This window comes from Lipotes vexillifer, unplaced genomic scaffold (assembly GCF_000442215.2).
Source record: "Lipotes vexillifer unplaced genomic scaffold, Lipotes_vexillifer_v1.1 scaffold581, whole genome shotgun sequence".
NCBI classification, from domain to species: Eukaryota; Metazoa; Chordata; class Mammalia; order Artiodactyla; family Lipotidae; genus Lipotes; species Lipotes vexillifer.
In genome coordinates, this window is record NW_006788182.1 from 258,778 (window position 1) to 278,793 (window position 20,016).

General features: G+C 47.7%; 2 protein-coding genes across 2 annotated transcripts in view; both read right to left on the reverse strand.

The window, feature by feature from the left end:
• Positions 1-9,715, reverse strand: part of FCRL6 (Fc receptor like 6) — a 30,025-nt gene extending 20,310 nt beyond the window's left edge. The window contains 1 exon segment of the mRNA XM_007472068.1: positions 9,577-9,715. Coding sequence (XP_007472130.1) covers positions 9,577-9,715 — 139 coding nt within the window.
• A 9,455-nt stretch (positions 9,716-19,170) lies between these two features.
• DUSP23 (dual specificity phosphatase 23) overlaps positions 19,171-20,016 on the reverse strand; it is a 1,442-nt gene continuing 596 nt past the window's right edge. Inside the window, exon 3 of the mRNA XM_007461288.1 lies at positions 19,171-19,573. Within this exon, the coding sequence (XP_007461350.1) occupies positions 19,388-19,573 (186 nt within the window). The 3' untranslated portion in view covers positions 19,171-19,387. The remainder of the gene's footprint in view (positions 19,574-20,016) is intronic.

Genomic DNA, 20,016 nt, shown 5'->3' on the forward strand with positions numbered 1-20,016 from the left:
CTTTCAAGATAGCCCTGATGGATATTTTAACCTGATTTCACAGGGTAAAAGTGTCATTGGGTCTCAGCATGTGATTTTCTGCCTCCCTAAATTAGCTCTGATACATCGAAGGGTTGCCCTTCCAGGAGCCAGGAAAATGGGATAGGAAAAACCAGGACTCCCCTACGTCTCCATGCCCATCACTCTCATCCCCATCACTCTCAAGCATGCCCATGCGCACGCACTTGTCTCAAGCTCCAGCCATAAACCCACTTGAACTAGGAAAGGTGAAATAAGGAACTTTGCGTCTTAGGAACGACTTACAGTCTTTGGTGCCCAGAAGAGGATGCTGGCGCTTGGTGACTTACCGAAGAGCAGCACACTGCCCAGAGCAGCATGGGGCCTGGCCTGGCGTGGAGGAGGGAACCCGGGGCAGACTGAAGGCAGGGATGAGACTGGGAGGGACAGCATCTAGGCCACAGGCACAGGGGTGGGTGGGTGACCCCCTCTGACATGGGTGGTGTTAGTGCTTGATAATATAAATACGGGAAGTGGGGAAGAAATTTTAAAAGCTCAAATTGGTATTTCTTCTTTGGTAGAAGGAGTGTTACACCAATGAATTTTCTTGACCCTAAAGCATAAAGGAGTCTGGTAAGCGACAAGCAAGCACTTTTGGATGCTCTCTCTGTGGTTTGAAAAAGCTTATGCTAGGAACTAGGGTGGGACAGGGTTATGGAAAGACCCAGAGACTGCCAGAATTTGCTTGGCCTCAGCATCACTTAGTCTGGAAGGTAGCACAGCTCTAGAAACACTAAGATCATCCACTCCCCACCCCGAGTGACCTCTAGTTCTCCAAGGTACCCTCTTCTTCAAGGAGAAATGTGTCTGGACACTGCAATGAGTCAGAGAAGTAGAATCCTGAAAAGAGTTCACAGGACTGTGAGCTCAGGAGAGAATCAGGGATTGATGAGATTGGGGTAGAATGGGACTGGAGGTTCTGAGTCTGAGGCTTTAAGACTGTCAGGTTATTATTTAGAGAAGAACCATTCATTAAAAGACACCATTAGGAGAGTGAACAGGCAAGCCACAGAGTGGCAAGGTATTTTCAATACATATAGCTGACAAAGGACTCGTATCCAGAATATAAGAATTTCTACAAGTCAGTTAGAAAAAGACAGACCACCCACTAGAAAAATGGGCAATATTTTGGATAGGTACTTTACAAAAGTAGATATCCAAGCGCCCAATAAACACAGGATAAGGAACTTGACTTCATAAATCACCGTGGAAATGCAAACTTAAACTGCAGTGAGATACCACCACAGCCCCCATAAGAATGGCCAAAACCATAGACAACCAAGTGCTGGTGAGGATGTGAAGCAACTAGAATTCGCGTGCACTTCCACAGGGAACATAAATTGGTACAACCACTTTGGAGAACTGTGTGGCAGAATCTACTAAAACTGAACATACAGATGCCTGATGACTGAGCGTTTTCACTCCTATGTATATGCACATGTGTGGGCACCAAAAGACAGGTGCAAGAATGTTCATAGCAGCCTCACTTGTAACAGATTAAAAACTGGAAACTACTGGTTTCTCAACAGAGAAGGAGGCCATCCCCTTCATCCCCGCACATCCTCTGAGGACTGAACATGTGAGTTTAAGGTGAAACATGGAGAGGTGGGTAACATACCAGGAAGCACTTTCTGACAGTAAGGTTGTTCCTGGAAGTCTTTGGGTGAGAAGTTTCATATACTGTAGTCTGGAATTTGCTGTGCTTACTGCTGAAAGCAGGAACAGACAGGGTGAATTTTCTAAGTGTTCTTGCCCGAGATTCTCTGATTCAGTGGAAATGGGAAACCAATCTGGCACTGCCAGGCAATTCTTCTGAGACTCAGTTGATTGGGAGAGAGGTAAAAGGAGCGAGGAAGTAAAGTAGGAATCGAATATCTTGTTGGCTCAGCTCAAGATGTTAACATTTATACATTTTCCTCTCTTGCTCTCTTTCCAACAGATCTCCTGACTCTAGTTGTCTTTAACTTTGTTCAGCTGCAGGTCTAGAGGGTAGGATGGGCTACAGCTAAGGTAGGAGACGGGGCAACCACAAACGGTCTAGCTTGCAAGCACTCGAGGTGCTTTGCAGGCAGAACCCTTGAAGCCTTGGCCCCTGGCTGCTTCCACTTTCACTGGGTTCCGGCAGCTTGAGTGCATGAAGTCTCCCCCACTTCTCTCTGTACCCCTGCAGAGTAATATTTGGTTGCACCTTCAGAGGCGTTAGTGAAGTTGGCTCTCTGAGCTGAACTGGCTGCACATCATTTCTTGGGGACGAAGGTCATCCGAGGGAAGTAGGGCTGCTCCCAGGTTAGCATTCTTCCCAGACCCAGGCTCACGTTGAATCAAGACGGGGATGGGCTGGCGGGATTAAAACCCATAATACTAACACTTTAAGGGAAATAAGGGGCTAAAAGGAGGTAGGTAGGGTAACAGAGGGGGGGATTTCAGCCAGAAGGGGCTTCAAGCCCAGGGGCCCTCATTCCTCAGGGTGAGCTGGCAGGAGAGCAGTGGTAAGGGACAATGGCTTCTGGGGAATGGGAAGATTCAGCCCCACCCCTAGGAGGTAAGAGGGAAGGGCGGGGTAGATAGCAGGGGTTAGGGGCAGTTCTGGGCGTGGAGACAGCATGGTGGGCCCCAGAGCCACCCACCTGAGCTTAAATCCTTGCTCTGGGTACTAATATGCTGAGAGCTTGGTGAAGTTTTTAACCTCTCTGTACCGCAGAATCCTCAGTTCTAAAGTGCACAAAAGATTACTCCTGCGTCATAGGGGTGTTAGGAAGTTTAAAGGAGATAAAACCTTGAGAAACACTTAGACGATGCTGTCTAGAACTTTCTGCGATGGTGGTGATGTTCTCTGGGCTGTCCAGTTCAGTAGTTACGACCCACATGTAGCTACTTGTGGTTGGCTAGTGAGACTGAGGAACTGAAATTTTGTTTTTAATTTTACTTAATTTAAATTTAAATAGCTAGTAAATCAACTATACTCCAATATAAAATAAAAATTAAATTAAAAAATAAATTTAAATAGCTACGTGTGGCTAGTGTATGCCTTGTTGAATATTGCAAGCTTAGCATAATGACTGGCAAGTGGGAAGCGCTTGATGATTCGCTACTGTTGTAAGGAAAGGCGTGCGGAAGCCTTGAGCTACCAGAGCCTTCCTCTCAACCTTAGTTTGTACTGGAAAGGCCCAAAGAGGTGAAGTAAATTGTGTAAAGGTACTCAGCCATGAAGCCTGCTGGGATTGGAGCCACATCCCTAGCTGGGACTGGAGGCCCAGGGAAAGACTTGACATCATTTCTGAGTTAGGTTCTAAAGAGAGAACTGAGGAGATTTATCAAAAGCCTAGAATTTAGGACAGGAGCTGTAAAGACCAGGAGTCCAGTGAAGATGGAGCCAGACTGGGAATGAAGCTCTGGGCCTGGCTGTACTATGAGGCATCTGATCAACCTCTTTACCTATCCCTCCTAGAGACCTGGAGAGAACTTGGAAGGGCCAATGGGAAAGTTTGTGTCAGGTCTGCAGCAATCCCCTGTGGCTACATGGACAATTGCCCTAACGAGAGCATCTTTATTAATACCGAAAGGGCATTCTCTGTCCACCTACCCACTTATCCATCAAGCTTTATTTTTTATTTTTTAACTGTTACTCAATGCCCAGTCCATCTGTGCCCCTGGGAGCTTAGGAGGAGACAGGCATACACTCAGTATGGTCTTTGTGCTTTTTAAACCATTTTTTTTCATGCCTCCGTTATCCTATTTCATCACACTGTATTGTATTTGTTTTATTGTCTTTCTCTAATTCCAGTTTGTGATCTCCCCAAAGCCAAGAGCCAAGTCTAATTTATCGTTGTGTCTCCAGGCCTAGCATAGTAAGAGCTTCAAGGTACGGCAAAGTATAATTGTTAGGAGTTCTGGAGTCAAAGAGTTGGGTTCTAATTCTGCCTCTGCTGCCTATTAAGTGGAGAATGGGGGGTGGGAGGGGTCGCTTAATCTCAGATTTTAAATCTCTAACAAGGTAATAATGACCTTGATTTCTAGTATTGTGGAGAGGATTACACTTTTGCGCACACAATATCTTGGACACTCATCCTTCCACCTGAAATTGGGGTCTACACTTATATCTTCTCAGGAGCCTTGTACCACCAATGCTACGTGAACTTTTCTGTCCCACCATCTCAACTGGATCTTTCTGAAAGATGCTCTGAAAGATGCTCAAGTCTCTTTTGTCTTCAAACCAAACCAAACCAAACGATTCCAGCAACGCTTCTCTTGACTCCACACACTCACCATAAGCCCCATTTACAGTCACTCTACTTCAAAGGGTAGAATATAGTGGCGCTTCCCAGTTGGTGTTCTAAGACTCACTGGTGTATCTCAAATGGTTACAGGTGTTATAAGATATTGATCTTCTCAGCCCTCAGGGCAGCTGGGTGGGGCCACACTTCCAGCGGGGAGCAGCCTTGCTCAATTACCCAAAGTTCCATTTAAATATAATTTTCTGGTGGCGCAGTGGTTAAGAATCCGCCTGCCAGTGCTAGGGGACATGGGTTCAAGCCCTGGTCCGGGAAGGTCCCACATGCTGCGGAGCAACTAAGCCCGTGCGCCACAACTACTGAGCCTGTGCTCTAGAGCCTGCGACTGAAGCCCCCGTGCCTAGAGCCCGTGCTCTGCAACAAGAGAAGCCACCGCAATGAGAAGCCCGCGCACCACAATGAAGAGTAGCCCCCCGGGCTTCCCTGGTGGCGCAGTGGTTGGGAATCTGCCTGCCAATGCAGGGCACACGGGTTCGAGCCCTGGTCTGGGAGGATCCCACATGCCGTGGAGCAACTAAGCCCGTGAGCCACAACTACTGAGCTCTGCGCGTCTGGAGCCTGTGCTCCACAATGGGAGAGGCCGCGACAGTGAGAGGCCTGCGCACCGCGATGGAGAGTGGCCCCCGCTTGCCACAACTAGAGAAAGCCCTCGCACAGAAACGAAGACCCAACACAGCCAAAAATAAATAAATAAATTAAAAAAAAGAGTATTACACCTTTAAAAAAAAAAAAAAGAGTAGCCCCCGCTCGCTGCAACTAGAGAAAGCCCTCGTGCAGCAACAAAGACCCAACACAGCCAAAAATAAATAAATAAAATAAATTAAAAATATATATATAATTTTCTATATGTGCCACAAAGTGAAAGAGTTTGGGAAGCGCCGACGTGCATTCTGCCATCCCCCAGTCTCCATTTGCTCCCCTCTCAATCACCCCTCAACCCACTCCAATTTGGCTTCTGCCTCCTTCATGTCTCCAGCATATCCAGTGGGTGGGGTTTTGTTCACACTCTGTTTGATTTCGTGCTCACATCGTTACTGCTGATTACTCCCTCCTTCCCTGAACACTGGGACATCAGGAAACCTCTCCTGGTTTTCCTCCCCACTCTCGGCAGGCTCTGCTCCCTCCTCCAGGGTCTTTGAAGATGTTCTTCTGACCCCAGTCCCGGGCCCTGTTCTCTGTTCAGTTTACAGTCTCTCACTCAATAGTCTCATCTGTGCCCATGGTTTAAATGATCACTTCTAATGCAGACTCCCATATTTGTCATTCTAATGCAGGTCATAACCTTGCATTTAAGATATGAAACTGCTGGGGGAGGGATACATTGGGAGATTGGGATGGACATATAAACACTACTATATATAAAATAGATAACCAATAAGGACCTACTGTATAGCACAGGGAACTGTACTCAATACTCTGTAATGGCCTATGTGGGAAAAGAAGCTAAAAAGAGGGGATATATATGTATAAGTATAATTGATTCACTTTGCTGTACGCCTGAAACTAACACAACATTGTAGATCAACTATACTCCAATAAATTTTTTTTTTTAAAGATATGAAACTGCTTACCAGAGAGCTCTGTGTGGAGGTCTCAGAGGCTTCATAAGCTCAACTGTTGAGACTGAACCCAGCCCCTGCCTTCGAACCTGGTCCTCTTCTGGTGTTTCCTGTGTTAGCTGGCAGCACCACTCACCACCCCACTGTGCAAGTCAAAAACCTGGGTGTCACGACTCTGATTTGCCCCAAACTTTCCCATACTATGACCCTTTTGGATAACTGGTATCGTGCATGTGTGCATGCTTTGTATTTCTGTTGTTTATCATTTCCCCACTGCCAGTCTGCCTGAATCCCAGTCGTGCCTTAGATTTCAGTTTACATAACCATTCCTATGGAAGCTCTTTCCTGACCACCCCCATCCCCCAGCCCAGGCTGGCTGAGGGGCACATACATCTGTCTCAGCATTTGGCACCCCCATCCGGCATTGTAATCGCCTCTTGTGTGCATTCCCTCCACAGGACTGCAAGCTCTCAGAGGGCATGGGGCAAGTTTGTCTTGTTCTTTGCTGTGCATTCAGTGCCTGGTTCAACAGACATGTGTGGGATGGAGACTGAGATACAGCAGAGGCTCCCCTCTTACTGGTCCTGCTTATGCCCAGTAATAGCCAGCTGGAGGGCTGCTGAATTGTCACCTGATCTGCCCTTCTTCAGGTCCTCTCACCCCTGCTTCCATTCTCTTGGTCTTAGGGTGGGATTGCCCTACCTAAGGTGCTTGGCTGTCTCTGAGTTAGCCTAGTATCCAAATAATTCAGTACCTCTATTCCTTCCTTCCTGGCAATGGAAGATCGTCAATTTCTTTGGTTGGGGGGGGGTTCCATTTAATCTATGTTTCTTTGAATCACAGCTGCATCCCATCTGTATTTCCTTACTTTTGATTGTATACATATCCATTACATTCCTCCTTGCATATATTTTCCTAAGTAGCATGTTAAAGTTTTTTTCAGTTGCGGTTCAGATAGGGCAGCCTAGAAGCCTGTGGTCACCAAAAGCAGTCTTAGAATTAGGGAATGGCTCCATAGAAGCGGCTGAAAATGGAAGGAGGCACATGCTTCCCTGGAGATTGAGGAAGAAAAGCATATATAATTAAAGCAATAAATTGGGTTTTTGAGGTTGTCTGTTTACCACTGTCAAATATAATCTATTTCATGCATTTAACCAGAATGCATAAGATAGGTCAGATTTCATTTTCTTCAGTTTTCTTATTTTCTCCTCCAGTTCCCTGCATAGACACAGAGCCCAGATGGAAATGGGAAGACTGTTGACTTGTGTACTTAGAGAAGGTGGTGGTAAAGGATTCAGCGCACTGGACCCTGGGAATTGGATGCCCGTGAGCAAATAAAAACTAAAAAGAGGCAATGAGGTATCTGGGAAAGAGCATGGTGTTTGGAGTCGGACAGATCTGAGTTATAATCCTGGCTCAGCTGCATTCACTGTGCAGCTTGGATTTCACTCTCGTTCCTGTCTTCCCTGCATTCACTCCGTGCGGTCCTCCCACCACCAATTTCTCTCTCCACCGGGTTGGGTTCTTTTCATCTGCATATCAACATGCGCAAATATCATCTCAAAACAGACAAAACTTGCCCTCTGCCTTCTTCATCTCCTTCAGCTTCCACCCAGGCTGCTCCTCCCTTTACTGCCAAGCTTCTCAAAAGAGTCGCCCACACTCCCCGTCTCCTCTTCTGCAATCCCTACCCACTCCTCAGTCTCCGATGGTCTGGCTTCGGCCCCCATTGCACCACTGACCCGCTTCTGTCACAGTCACAATGACTCCTGTGTGGCCAGCCCCAAAGACAGTTCCTTGCCCTCTGGTCATCTGGCTACTCAGCAGCATTTCCAACAGTCGAGCTGCTTCCCTCTCGGAGTAACTTTTCTTTCTTGGCATCCATCTCATAGCCCTCTCCTGGATCACCCTCCTACCTCTCTGGCCTCTCCTTCTTAGTCTGTTTGCTGGATCCTTCTCTTCAACCTGACACTGAACATAGGGGTCCTCAGAGTTCAGTCCTGGGGTCCCTTCCCTTCCCCTTCCCATCACTTCTCTTCACTGGTTACACTGTCTCCCTAGTCCCATGGCTTTAAATAGTGGACAGCAACACCAAATCCTGACCTGACCCGACCTCTCTGGTAGACTTCGACCTGGAATATACAACCGTTGTCTGTCCTCCTCCGCTGGGGTAATTCACAAATATCTCAGACTTAACTTATCCAAAATAAAATCCTTCATCCTTCTCCTTGGTGGGAACAAACTACCCTTCCACTGTCCCTGCCCTCCACCCCATGTTTTCTCATCTCAGGAAGAACCACCACTAGCTACTAAGAAACTTCAGAGTCATTCCTCACAGCTAATCTCTTACCCAGTTCTATTGGCTTCTCTCCAAAATATATCTCGAATCCACCTGATCCTCCCCATATTTACTGCCACCATTATAGTGGATCTTCTGATATCTTTTGCCTCCGTTACTGTGGAAGCCTCTTAATTCTTTTCCCCACCTCTGCTCTTGCCCTCCCATGCATTTGACACAGAGATATGACCTACACAGAAGATAAACAGACCCAGCGTAAACACTCCTTGGCTTAAAATTTCCAATGTCTCTCTCCATTGCGCTGAGGATAAAACATAGCCCTTTTTATAATGACCAGCAGGGGGAGCCCTACCTCTCTTTCCTGCTTCCTTTGAAACCACCCACTTCTCTCACCTTGCTGTGGATGATCCTTCAGTTCTGCTAACGACCACAGCTCCTCCCTCCATGCAGCCTTACTCTGCTGTTCCCTTTGCCTCAGAGGCTCTGACCCCACCCCACCTCTGCCTTCACTCTCTGTGGTGTGTGTGTGTGTGTGTGTGTGTGTGTGTGTGTGTGTGTGTGTATAATATTAAACATTCAGAAAAGTAAAATTTTATTGTATGTAAATTATACCTCAGTACACCTGATTATCAAGAGAAAGAAAGAAAGAAAGAAAGAAAGAAAGAAAGAAAGGAATGCATAACAGATAACATAAGAAACACCTGGGTACCCACCACTCAGCTCTATTTAATTCTAAAATGTCATATTTGCTTCAGATATTGTCTTTCTCAAAGGAATAAAGTAGTACACAATGAAGACACCCCACCTCTGGATTCCTTCCCAATTCTATTTTCCTCCCTTCTTTCCCAGAAGTAACTCCTGAATTTGGTATTTGTCATTCCCATGTTGTTTTTATACTTTCTTTACATGTGTGTGTATCCATCAACAATACATAGCATTGTTTGCATAGTTACATTTTATGCCAGTAGTTTTATTGTGGGAGGATTCTGTAACTCACCCAGGTCCTCAGCATGCTTTGTGAGATGGATGGATCCACACTCACACAGGTGGCTCTGGCTGTCATGTCCACGGTGGCATAGAATTTCATTGGATACATACATCTAACTTGATTTATTCTCCTCAAGATCGATAATGGTGCCATTTTCAATTTTTGACCATCATAAACACTGCTGCAAAGAACATCTGTACACGTCTCCTTGGACACATATTTGAGAGTTTCTCTAAGGTAAAACCTTAAAATCGGAATTTCTGAATAATAGCGTACTTGCCTCTCCAACTGTACTAGATAGTGCCAGATTGCTCTTCAAAGCTGTTGTTGAGTTTCCACTCCCACCGCAGCGGGGGCATTTCCGGAGCTCCTTATTCTCACCTACAGAGGTGCCGAGCTCGGTCGGGCCTCCAGGGGGCGCCGCGCAGCTCGCTGTGATTCTGGGCGGCCGTGCCGAGAGCTGCTGGACGCAGTTCTTCTTTTCGCTAGTTCGCGGTCCCTTGGCCCCGCAGGTAGTCATTGTTGAGGATGAGATCCCAGAGGTGTATTTAGGGCAGGCTCCAGCCCCTGGGTCGCTGGGAGATGTGGTCTTAATCCTCCTCTCCTCCAAATCTTTTCCAAAATTTGAAAGCGGTACAAAACAAAAACTTCTCCATCTTGAATTAAAACCAAAAAAGGACCTAGGTTGCTAAAAGAAACATCTGTGTGCTTAACATGCAAAATATAGAATGCTAACATTTTAACCTATATGTTTGCTTCAGATGTTTTCTTTTTAAGAAACAAAACATTCCAGTTACACTTGAAATTCTCCTATTCTTTCACCTCCCTGCCTTCCAGGTGGCAGTTAAGATCCTGAGTTTGGTTGATATCCAAACCATTTATTTGTAAAACGTATGTATCCATAAACAATGTATAGTATTGTTTGTTTTCATTTACACAAATGCTATTCGGTACCTAATACTCCTGCAGGTTTCTTTCCTATGCACACAACATGTTTCCAAGATAAATCTACCTTGATGCCTGTATATCTGGTTCAGTGTTTATCTGTTCTCCTAACAATATATTTTTAGGTTGTTTTCAGCTTTTGGCTATTTAAGCAATGCTGCATACACACTTCACAAGAGATTTTTATTTTGTTCATGCTTACTTTTGAGTCCCTAGAAGTATGCCTGGCACAAAGAAGTTGCTCAGTAAACTTGTGTTGAGTTAATGAATAAACGAACAGCCTCATACATGTTTCTAGGTTGCTCACATACAGACTTTGCCCAGAATATACATATAAAAGTGAAGTGGCTGAATTTTCAGGTGAGCTCGGCATATTACTCTCCAAGGCTATTGTTCCATTTTATACATCCCCCAGCAAATTTGACAGTTTTAATTTCCCCTTAGCTTCGCCAACCTTGGTATCTTGAGATTTGGTGTCTATGTGTGTCCAACCTGATGTATATCAAATCATATCTTCTTGTGCTAATTTGCATTTCCCTAATTCCTTTCTGACTATCCCCCCACCTTCCGCCACCAATTGACTTCCTTTGTGCCTTCCAGGTTATCAGATTAGCAGAAATAGGTTGGAGTGGGTTGAGGGTCACTCTTAAGCTCTCAAGGGGGCAGCCTGACTCCTGAATGGGTCTGGACCTCTCCATGTATTTCCAGCCTCCTTCCTGTCCTGGAAGGTTTTGAATACACGTGCCAGATCCAGGACCTCGGGACTGAAGAGCAAAGTTGGAGACCCAGGGCACCCTCCCCACCCAGTCCCACCTTGAGCTCTGAAGCCTCCTGTGAGGGGTGGGAGAGGGCTCTCTGGGTGCCCATGCGGGTCTGTTATTCTCCAGGTCTCCAGCTGGAGAGTGTCAGCCAGGAGAGCCTGGGACCCAGGGTGCTCTGGCATTTGTAGCAGTCTTGACGCCTCTGAGGACCCTGCATGTTCCCGTGGTGGGAGCTGTCTTTGGCGTCCCTGGCACTACCCCTCCTGCGCACACACCATGCCCTCCACTTACAGGAGAATATGTCTTTTGGTCTGTTTGGCTCCTCTGTATTTGACAAATTGACCACTATTTGGAGAAAAGAAGACAAGTTCAAAGGTAAGGCGATAGATGTAATGGGAGAGAGGGCTGGGGAGCAGGGGTGCGGCTGGGGAGCAGGGGTGCAAAGGAGGAGGAAAGTTTGGCCTTGGGACAATAGGGAAAAATACTGGGCCGCCGGGCTGAATGTAGCACTGGGAGTCACCACCCCTGTAGGCCTCTGAATTGGATTAACAGCCCAAGATGTAAAATGTGACACCAGTGGATCAGCCAGAACAGTGGGTGTGCAGGAGCCACTGCCAGCTGCCGTTGGAAAGGCCCATATTTCTAGCATGTAGGGACGACACGCACTTGAGATCCTTTTCCATTTGAAAAGCATTAAAAAATCATAACCTGCAAGCCCAGAGAATGAGCACTCTGACTTAACAACCCTTTTACTTTCTTTTGCAAAGCATTAAAGTCATTAACTTCCAGCAAGCAGGGACAGGTTCTTACTTAACTCTTCTCTTCTGAAAAGACTTAAAAATCAGCCACGGTAAGACCTTGTCTCTCACTGGCAATGTTAAACCATAAAGCACTGTACTGCTGCTAAGTAATGGGGTCAATCTGTCACTGTGTAACTTAAGAAAAATGGAATCTAGTGACATGTCTTCTGCTCAGAAGCCAGTGGTGACTCCACACTTTGAACCAGATACGATCCCATTGGTGTGAGGTTCTGCTGCCCTTTCACTGCCTTAATCTAACCATGTGTTTTCTGCTACTCACTGGATGAGGTTTTGCCCTCATCCATGCCAGCTGACTCCCTACATCTTTCCCTCTCCCTTACTGACACCCATTCATCTTGCCCGTCTCTCTCTCTAAGCCTCCCTGTGTGGACCTGACTTATAACATTCGTTTTTTTTTTTTTTTTTTTTTTGCGGTACGCGGGCCTCTCACTGTTGTGGCCTCTCCCGTTTGCGGAGCACAGGCTCCGGACGCGCAGGCTCAGCGGCCATGGCTCACGGGCCCAGCTGCTCCGCGGCACGTGGGATCTTCCTGGACCGGGGCACGAACTCGTGTCCCCTGCATCGGCAGGCGGACTCTCAACCACTGCGCCACCAGGGAAGCCCTAACATTCGTATTTTTAATAACATCCAAATTTGTATATCCCTTTAGGCTATCTGCCCACACCCTCCACATCTTACTGAAGGTTCAACTTTGTGAATTCTACCAGATGCACTCCTCTTATCTCTTTAATCACTCCATCATTAAGTATTTATACATTGCATCTTTTCTAATTGTATGTGTCCATCTTTGCATGCACACTTAGGGGTGTACACGTGTAATGTATTCCCCAGTATATTATACAACTCCAAAGTTTATTCTTTTCTTCCCACTTCTTCGTCTATGTGCAGATACCCAGGCAGGTGATGGCATGTCAATTAGTCAGTTGCCACATGCTTATTGAGCACCCAGGTGCCAAGCATTGTGCTGGATGCTATGAGTATGGGCACAGTCCTTAGACTCTAGTAGGAAAGAGAAAAATTAAACAACTGCGTGAATTATTATAAGTGAGCAGAGGGCTGCAAAGTAGAAGGACAGATGCTTTGGTAATATGTATGAGTATATGTGGAGGTGGTTGGACGCCACTCCCCAGGAAATGATGTTAAACTGAGACCAATAGTAGGGGTAGAAGTTGGGAGCTAGGCAGAGCTGGGGAACAAATCATTTCAGGCAAAGGAATAGTATGGGTCCAGACTGTCATGCAGAGAGAGCACAAAGCATCTGGTAACATGCAGGAAAGGGTTAATTCAGCTGGCATGGGTTGCCCCAAACTTATACATTCCAAAGGTCTTCAGGACTGCCCCTGGACCAGCTCCTGCAAGATGACCTCTGAGCTCTTGGAATATCCTGCCTGATAAGAATGCCTTTGTATATCTGAGACCTTGGGCCAGGTCAGATAGTCTGTGTTAACAAAGGGACATGGTGAATCCTTGTTTTTATATGCTGAGGCTGTTTGGGGCCTTCCATATCAATTTGACCTCTGTTGGGGCTGGAGACTGAGGAGATAAGGTCAGTTATACAGGTGTTGACTACATGATACATGATGACCCTCAACAAAAACCCTGGACACCACAGCCCGGGTGAACTACCCTGGTTGGCAATATTTCTTATGTGTTGTCACACATTGCTGCTGGGAGAATTAAGCACTGTCCATGCAACTCCACTCAGAGAGCGTAACTGGAAACTCCCACCTGGTTTCTCCTGGACTCTGCCCCATGTGACTTTCTCCTTTGCTGACTGTAATTTGTATCTTTTCACTGCATTAAACCATAATGGAGAGGATACCAGCTTTTCTGTGAGTCCCTCTAGCAAATCATCACAACCAAGGGTGGTCCTGGGGACTCCCAACACAGGTAGAGCAGAGAGAACAAGAGCTGTAGGGGGACAGGAACGACTGAGGTGAAGATAGAGATGGAGAAAGAGACTGGATTCCTCAGAGCCTTATAGGTCATGATCGAGAATAACATGGTTCTTTCTGCCTGTGGGCTTGATTCCAATGTGGTTACTTTATTTCATTCTATTCCATGGCCCTAGGCTGCATCCAGCCCTGGCTAGATCTCACAAAAGTTACCTACAGAAAACATGCCAATCAGTGAATTTGCTTGGTGTGGGGTTGGGGTGAGCCCAAGGGCACATAAAACCTACTGGGGGAGATGAGCAGTGTCACCTGTCCGGATGGCTGCACCCATTATTTCCTGTATGTCTCACCTTGGGTTTGGAGCAGTTACTACTCAATATATATTGGTAAAGAAGAAACAGTGGTGTGTTTATTATAACAGCTTGGGGGAAAAAAAAACCCAGAACTGTTTTCCATACTGAATCCCACATAATGAAAACTCAGAGGTGACATCACCAATCTGTTTCATGATCACATATCCATGGTGACAGAATAAGTCAAGGGAAAAATAGGGTGAGAGAGTGGTTGAAGCGATTTAAGCAATTTGTTGGCACAAAGGACTCAGTTATCAAGGTTGCAAATAAGTCATCAACTTCAGGCATGGACGGACACCAAAGTGTTTCTCAAATTTCTGCTTGCTTGGACAAGCATGCTGCCTTCTCAAGAGTATGCCTTGAATCCTTAATAGCCAGAGAAAAATTTTAAAGTAATGGAAGAAGTACTTATGTAACTCATTTCTAAATCAACAGGGGCCTATATTTTTGATGGTGCAGGAGGCTTGAGGCAGAAGCCTGTTAGGGATGATGGCTGTGCCTGCGGTCCAACACTCCCAAGTCAGAGCGGTGCTCCCGAGGCCGGGGGCAGCAGCAGGGGGTGGGGTAGCCGTGTGATCTCAGAGCCACACTGATGGCCCCGTAAGCCAAGTGCTTCGATTCTGGAGAACACAAGATGCTGTTATGCAATTTCTAATTACAATGAACTCTCTTCTTTCTGTTCCCAAGAGGGAAGGCAGTTTATACTTAAACACAAACCTAAGTTTGAACCCTGTTCTAGCTATGTAACTTTGGGTGTTATTTAAACTCTCTGGGCCTCAGTTTACTCATCTGCGCACTGGTCATTATAAGACCTTGTTCATAGGGTTGAAGACTCGATGAGGTAATGCCTATAAAGCGCTTGGCACAGTGCCTGGCATGCATTAAGGGCTCAAACAACAACAACACAACCAGAAAGGACGTTAAGGTGTTTAGTAAGTCCTCAGACACAAAAAGACATTTTCGAGGGCTTGATGCCAGTCACATGTGCCTCAAGATTGTCAGGCTGGGTGAGGACATCCACATGCTCTGAATTAGATACTGATGGATGTGACAGACGTGCCCTAAGGAATCAGCTTTACTATGTTGGCCCTCAATGCTTGGGCGGCATTTGAAACAGCAGGTGCTGCTGGCTTCAGGGTCAGATGCAGCGTTGTTCTTTGGCTTCCTAAGATGATGAAGAGAATGGATGTTGGAGGCTGTGCTGATAAAATGGCCCTCGAGGTAAAGCTCTGATCATGAAGACAGACCCCCGTGTAACTGGAACTAGGGGAAGGTCTTGGCAGGTGCGATGTCTGGGAGAAGGAGAATGAGTCTGGAGTCACCACTTGGGTTTGATCCCAGCTCCTTTACTACAAGTGTATGAAGCTCCTACACTGCAAATATGAGGTGTTAGGCAAGTTACTGGTCTCTAAACCTCAGTCCCTTCATCTGCACAAAGGGGAAAATACTTGACTTGCAGAGTGACTCTAAGGATAAATTGATACAGTGCAATGTATGTAAAACACCCGCTATATGGTAAGCACTTCATAAATGATGATATAAGCAAGCAACGTACAGTCACAGCAAAGCATGAAATGCATTAGTGGTAACTGATATTGTTTTGTGACAAAGTGATCCTGTGAGACCAAATTAGTTTCTTAGAAAGAACGGCAAGATACAGACGGCAGGTTTGATGTGAAGCTTGGCAGCTGAGGGCAGTTCATTCTGGGAAATAGCTTATGGTTTGGATCAAATCCCTGCCCTGGGTGACATGTTCATCACTGCCCTGGGAAGACCTGATCTGGGGGATCATGGGGGACAGATGGAGAGGGTCTGCATGAGGACCAGACCTCTTAGCCAGTGACGAGCCGCCCTATAAGGGTGATGACAAAGCACAGCTCCAAGAGAGGTGCGGGGAGCTGCAGTGAGTGTGCAGGATGTAGCCCTATCTCTTCAGCGGGAAGCTGTGTGCTGGGACACGTGGCCCGGGAGGCAGTCATGGAGCTTGCAGCCCAGAGAGCGAGTGGACCCCAGTCCAGGCGTGCTGCTGGTGAAGTGGAGATGGGGAACCAGGCCAGGGAGGAATCGTCTCAAAGAAGGGCTCCTCCTGTCCTGACTCCAGTTTCTTCTGCATCAGAACAGTTTTCTGGGAGAGGGACCCAAGAGGTGACGGGGGCAGAACCCAAGTGATAAGGGGGATGTTTTCCACACAGAAAAGCCTCTATTCAGCAGGGAACTCAGATCACATGTCAGAGAATAAACATGAATGGAACTTTAAAAACACGGGGTGGAAGCTGACATTACAGCTATGCCCACCAGCAACTCACTGAGAATAAAGCCCTCCTGCGTGTAGAAAGTTAATGGTGTCTATCACCCTCTTGGAAACCCAGCCTGGGGAGAGGAGAGGGGCTGGGGACAGGTACCAGACACTGCTTGAAAAGGTAACGGTGTGTGATGGGGTTCGACTGGCCCTTTCTCCCGTATGAGGATGTGTGCGTCCACAGGAGAAATCCCCACGTATGCTCCCACCTCTACTCCCATAGGAAATGAAGGCCTACGGTCGCATGTGGCGCTTGTTGGTCCGATGAAGTGGTTTTCAACTGGGGCCGATTTTGTCCTCCCCGGGGGACGTCTGGCAATGTCCGGGGACACTTTTGGTTGTCACATTTTTTTGGGGGGGTATGCTACTGGCATCTAATGGGTAGATGTCAGGGATCCTGCTAACTACCTTACAGAGCACAGAATGGCCCCCACAGCAAAGAGCTACCCAGACCCTAGTGTCAGTAGTGCTGGCGTTGAGCAAGCCTGGTCTGATGCGATGCGGAGGTTCTTTGTCAATGGAAGCGGCTTGTTCCTCTCACCTGTCATCTCAGTGTGGGGTAGAATGGGGAAGGGTCACAGCTAGTCTGCAATCCCTCTTTGGTGGCCATATACAGAAGAGGGTGTGGTGCGAAGGCAAAAAATTGGGGGTGGGGTGGGAATGAGCCCAAAGAGAGACTCAGGCTAACCTCTCAAGGTAGATGGAAGGCCAAGCGCAGAGTTTTTCATTTCAAGTCAACTCTTACTTATTTAAAAACCAATTTCCTGGGCTTCCCTGGTGGAGCCGTGGTTGAGAGTCCGCCTGCCGATGCAGGGGACGCGGGTTCGTGCCCCAGTCCGGGAAGATCCCACATGCCGCGGAGCGGCTGGGCCCGTGAGCCATGGCCGCTGAGCCTGCGCGTCCGGAGCCTGTGCTCCGCAACAGGAGAGGCCACAACGGTGAGAGGCCCACGTACCGCAAAAAAACCCACAAACAAACCAATTTCCTTAAGCACATAATTGTATGTTTATTTCCCTGAGGAACTCTTGAGGCAGAGGAGACCTGCTGAAATTATGGGGATGGAGGCTGCACACAGGGTTTTAATGGAGTTAGAAAAATTTTTCCTCTCCTTTGAAAGAGGGTTGGGAGAAAAAGAAGGGCAGGTTCCTCTCCTGCAGGGCAGAGGATGTGGGGGGATGGAGTTAAGATAGGAACGGAGGGTCAGACAACGTGAGGAACGGTTGTGTGACCCCAGCGGGTTGGGATCAGAGACAGAACTCCGGGGTGCAGCTTCAAGCCTGCTTCTTCTCTCCCCGCATCCTGGTAATTGGAGGGAAGGGATCCAGGAAGTGGGCTGTTCATACCCTTCCTGCCCCACCACCTTCGCGTGTACACACAAACATGCGCGCACACACACACACACACACAATCAAAATACTCCTTTGGAAGATGCTCTGGTTTGCATCAGGAAACAGAACGGGTCATGCTGTTGTGGGATGAGTGGGTGGGTGGGCAGGGCAGAGGGGACTTTGATGAGCAGAGAGGGTAAGGGCTTCAGTGCTTCCCCTCTTCTGCTACTTCTCACTCCTCTGTTTTAGCCTGAATGCTTGGAACTGTAGGTTCTTCTCTTTGAGAGATGTCCTCACCTGGGTAAACTGCGTGGGGACCAAGGGAACAGAATGAAGGAACTGATTATCCAGATTCGACACACAGAGGAAAGGAGGCGGGGGTGGCGAGGGCACTTTACAGTCTTTCTCTCGCTGCTAGAATGGCAAGACTCTGGCTCATACTCCTTTTGTCTAAGAGGGTCGGAGGGGGGTTGAGTTGGGTGGGTGGCAGAGGAAGGAAGATGCAGTGAGGAGTGGGTGGCCTGGAGCTGGTGGTGGCCTGGGCTACAAAGGCTGGGGTCTGCAGAGGGACACTTGCCTCATCCCTCCATGTCTCCACTGGATGTGGAATGCATGTCTGCCACGGTACCTATTCTATGTGGTTGGACTCTGTTGGGCTCCCCGCCTCCAGCAGGCTGTGAATCATGTCCCCTTCAGCTGGAGGGCCTCTGTATCTAACAAAGCCTGGTATACAGGCACTCAGTACACATTTCATGATGAATTCCTACCTTATCCATCCTGGCCTGCCATTACAGAAGAGAGGACAGGAATTCAGGCAGGAGTTATAGCAAAAAGAGTCCACCTGGCTAGTCTATCCCATTCATCCTATCTCTCGAAGCTGCAGGTGTGGTGGTGGTGCTGGTAGCATGGCATCCAATGGGGAAGTGAAGGTAACATCTGAGAAACATGGCCAAGGTTCGAAGCCCTGAATGTCTTCATTTAATCATCAAATATCCTCTGCATACCTGCCCAGAGAGGCTGGGTTCTGGCATTCCTCAGCCTCATGCTGTGGGGCAGCATAATGGGCTGGAGGTCACAGGTGAGCGGAGCAGCCTGAGGCTGGGGAGAGGCACCCAGCCCCTGGGAGATGGAGACAGTGATTATCTGTGAGCACAGCATCCAGGCCTTCTCTGTCGTAAGAGGGCTAAAGGGATGACACACGTGGGGCATGCGGGCCTGGACTGAGGGGCTGTGTCCACAGGGGCCCTCCTGGCCTGCGAGCATCAGAGACCTTGGGCTGCCAGGGATTTGTTTCCTTTTCATTGACCAGCTCCCCAGAAAACACATCAAATATTATTAGAGATCAGATACGTAAGAGTTTCAGCATCTTTAAAAGGCTGAAAATGTGTGCTGTAGTCCTAGCCCATTCTTCCACTTTCTGGAAGTGTAACCTCGCGCCTTTCTGAGCCTTGGCTGCCTCATCCAAAGAAGGGATGGCCCTTCTGCCTTCCCTTTATTATGGGGCTATTGTGAGGCGCAAAAAAAGTCACGAAGTGTGGGAGCATTTTGTAAACTTAAAGTGCTATGCAACGTGAGCTGGTTCTTTATTTATTCAAGGCAGTGGCAGAGGGACACCCCACATTGGTGCTGCTCCAGCCATCCTCCTACCAGGACCTGCCTGCAGGGAAGGGCTACTTCTGTCTTTTGACCGCTGGAGGGCTTAGCACTTTGAGTTCACTTCTGCATCTCTGGCCCCATCTAATACACAGGTCAGGGCCGCGGGGGGCCTGGCAGAAGAGTGCTGAGGTTCCTTATTTCCTTCGCTGGTAGAACTGGAAGACCGCCTTCTCTTGCTCATAGGTCTCAATGGAGCCGGGTCGAAGGCGCCGGATCTCAGCGATGGCATCCCCTGCAGCCAGGCCCCGCTCCTTCACCAGGTAACAAGCCAGCATGGTACCCGTGCGGCCAAAGCCCAGGGCACAGTGCACTCCCACCGCCTGCGAAGGGGGAGCTGGGTGGGGAGGAGCTCAACGCCCTCCCAACACTCACTCTCCTGACCCTCACTTGTAAAATACAACCAGGTTTTAAAGATGTAGGACAATGAAGAATATAAATATCTGGTTAAGAATTTATTTTATATTGCTTATATGTTGAAATGATATTTTGGAGTTACTGGGTTAAATTATGTTATCAAGGTGAATTTCTCCTGCTTCTTGTTTACCTTTTTAAAATGTGGCTCCATTACATTTGGACAGAACCTTGCTCTGGAGACTGCTCAATACCCCCTGACTTCAACCCCCATCTCTCCCACGTATGTTCACCCTTTCTCCTTCTCAACTCACAACATCAGCTGGTTCTTCGTTGCCTTTCCTCGAGCCCAATTCACACTGCTGGGCCCTCTTCATACTCCTCTCCCTTGCCCCCCTGCCCCGCCCCCCTC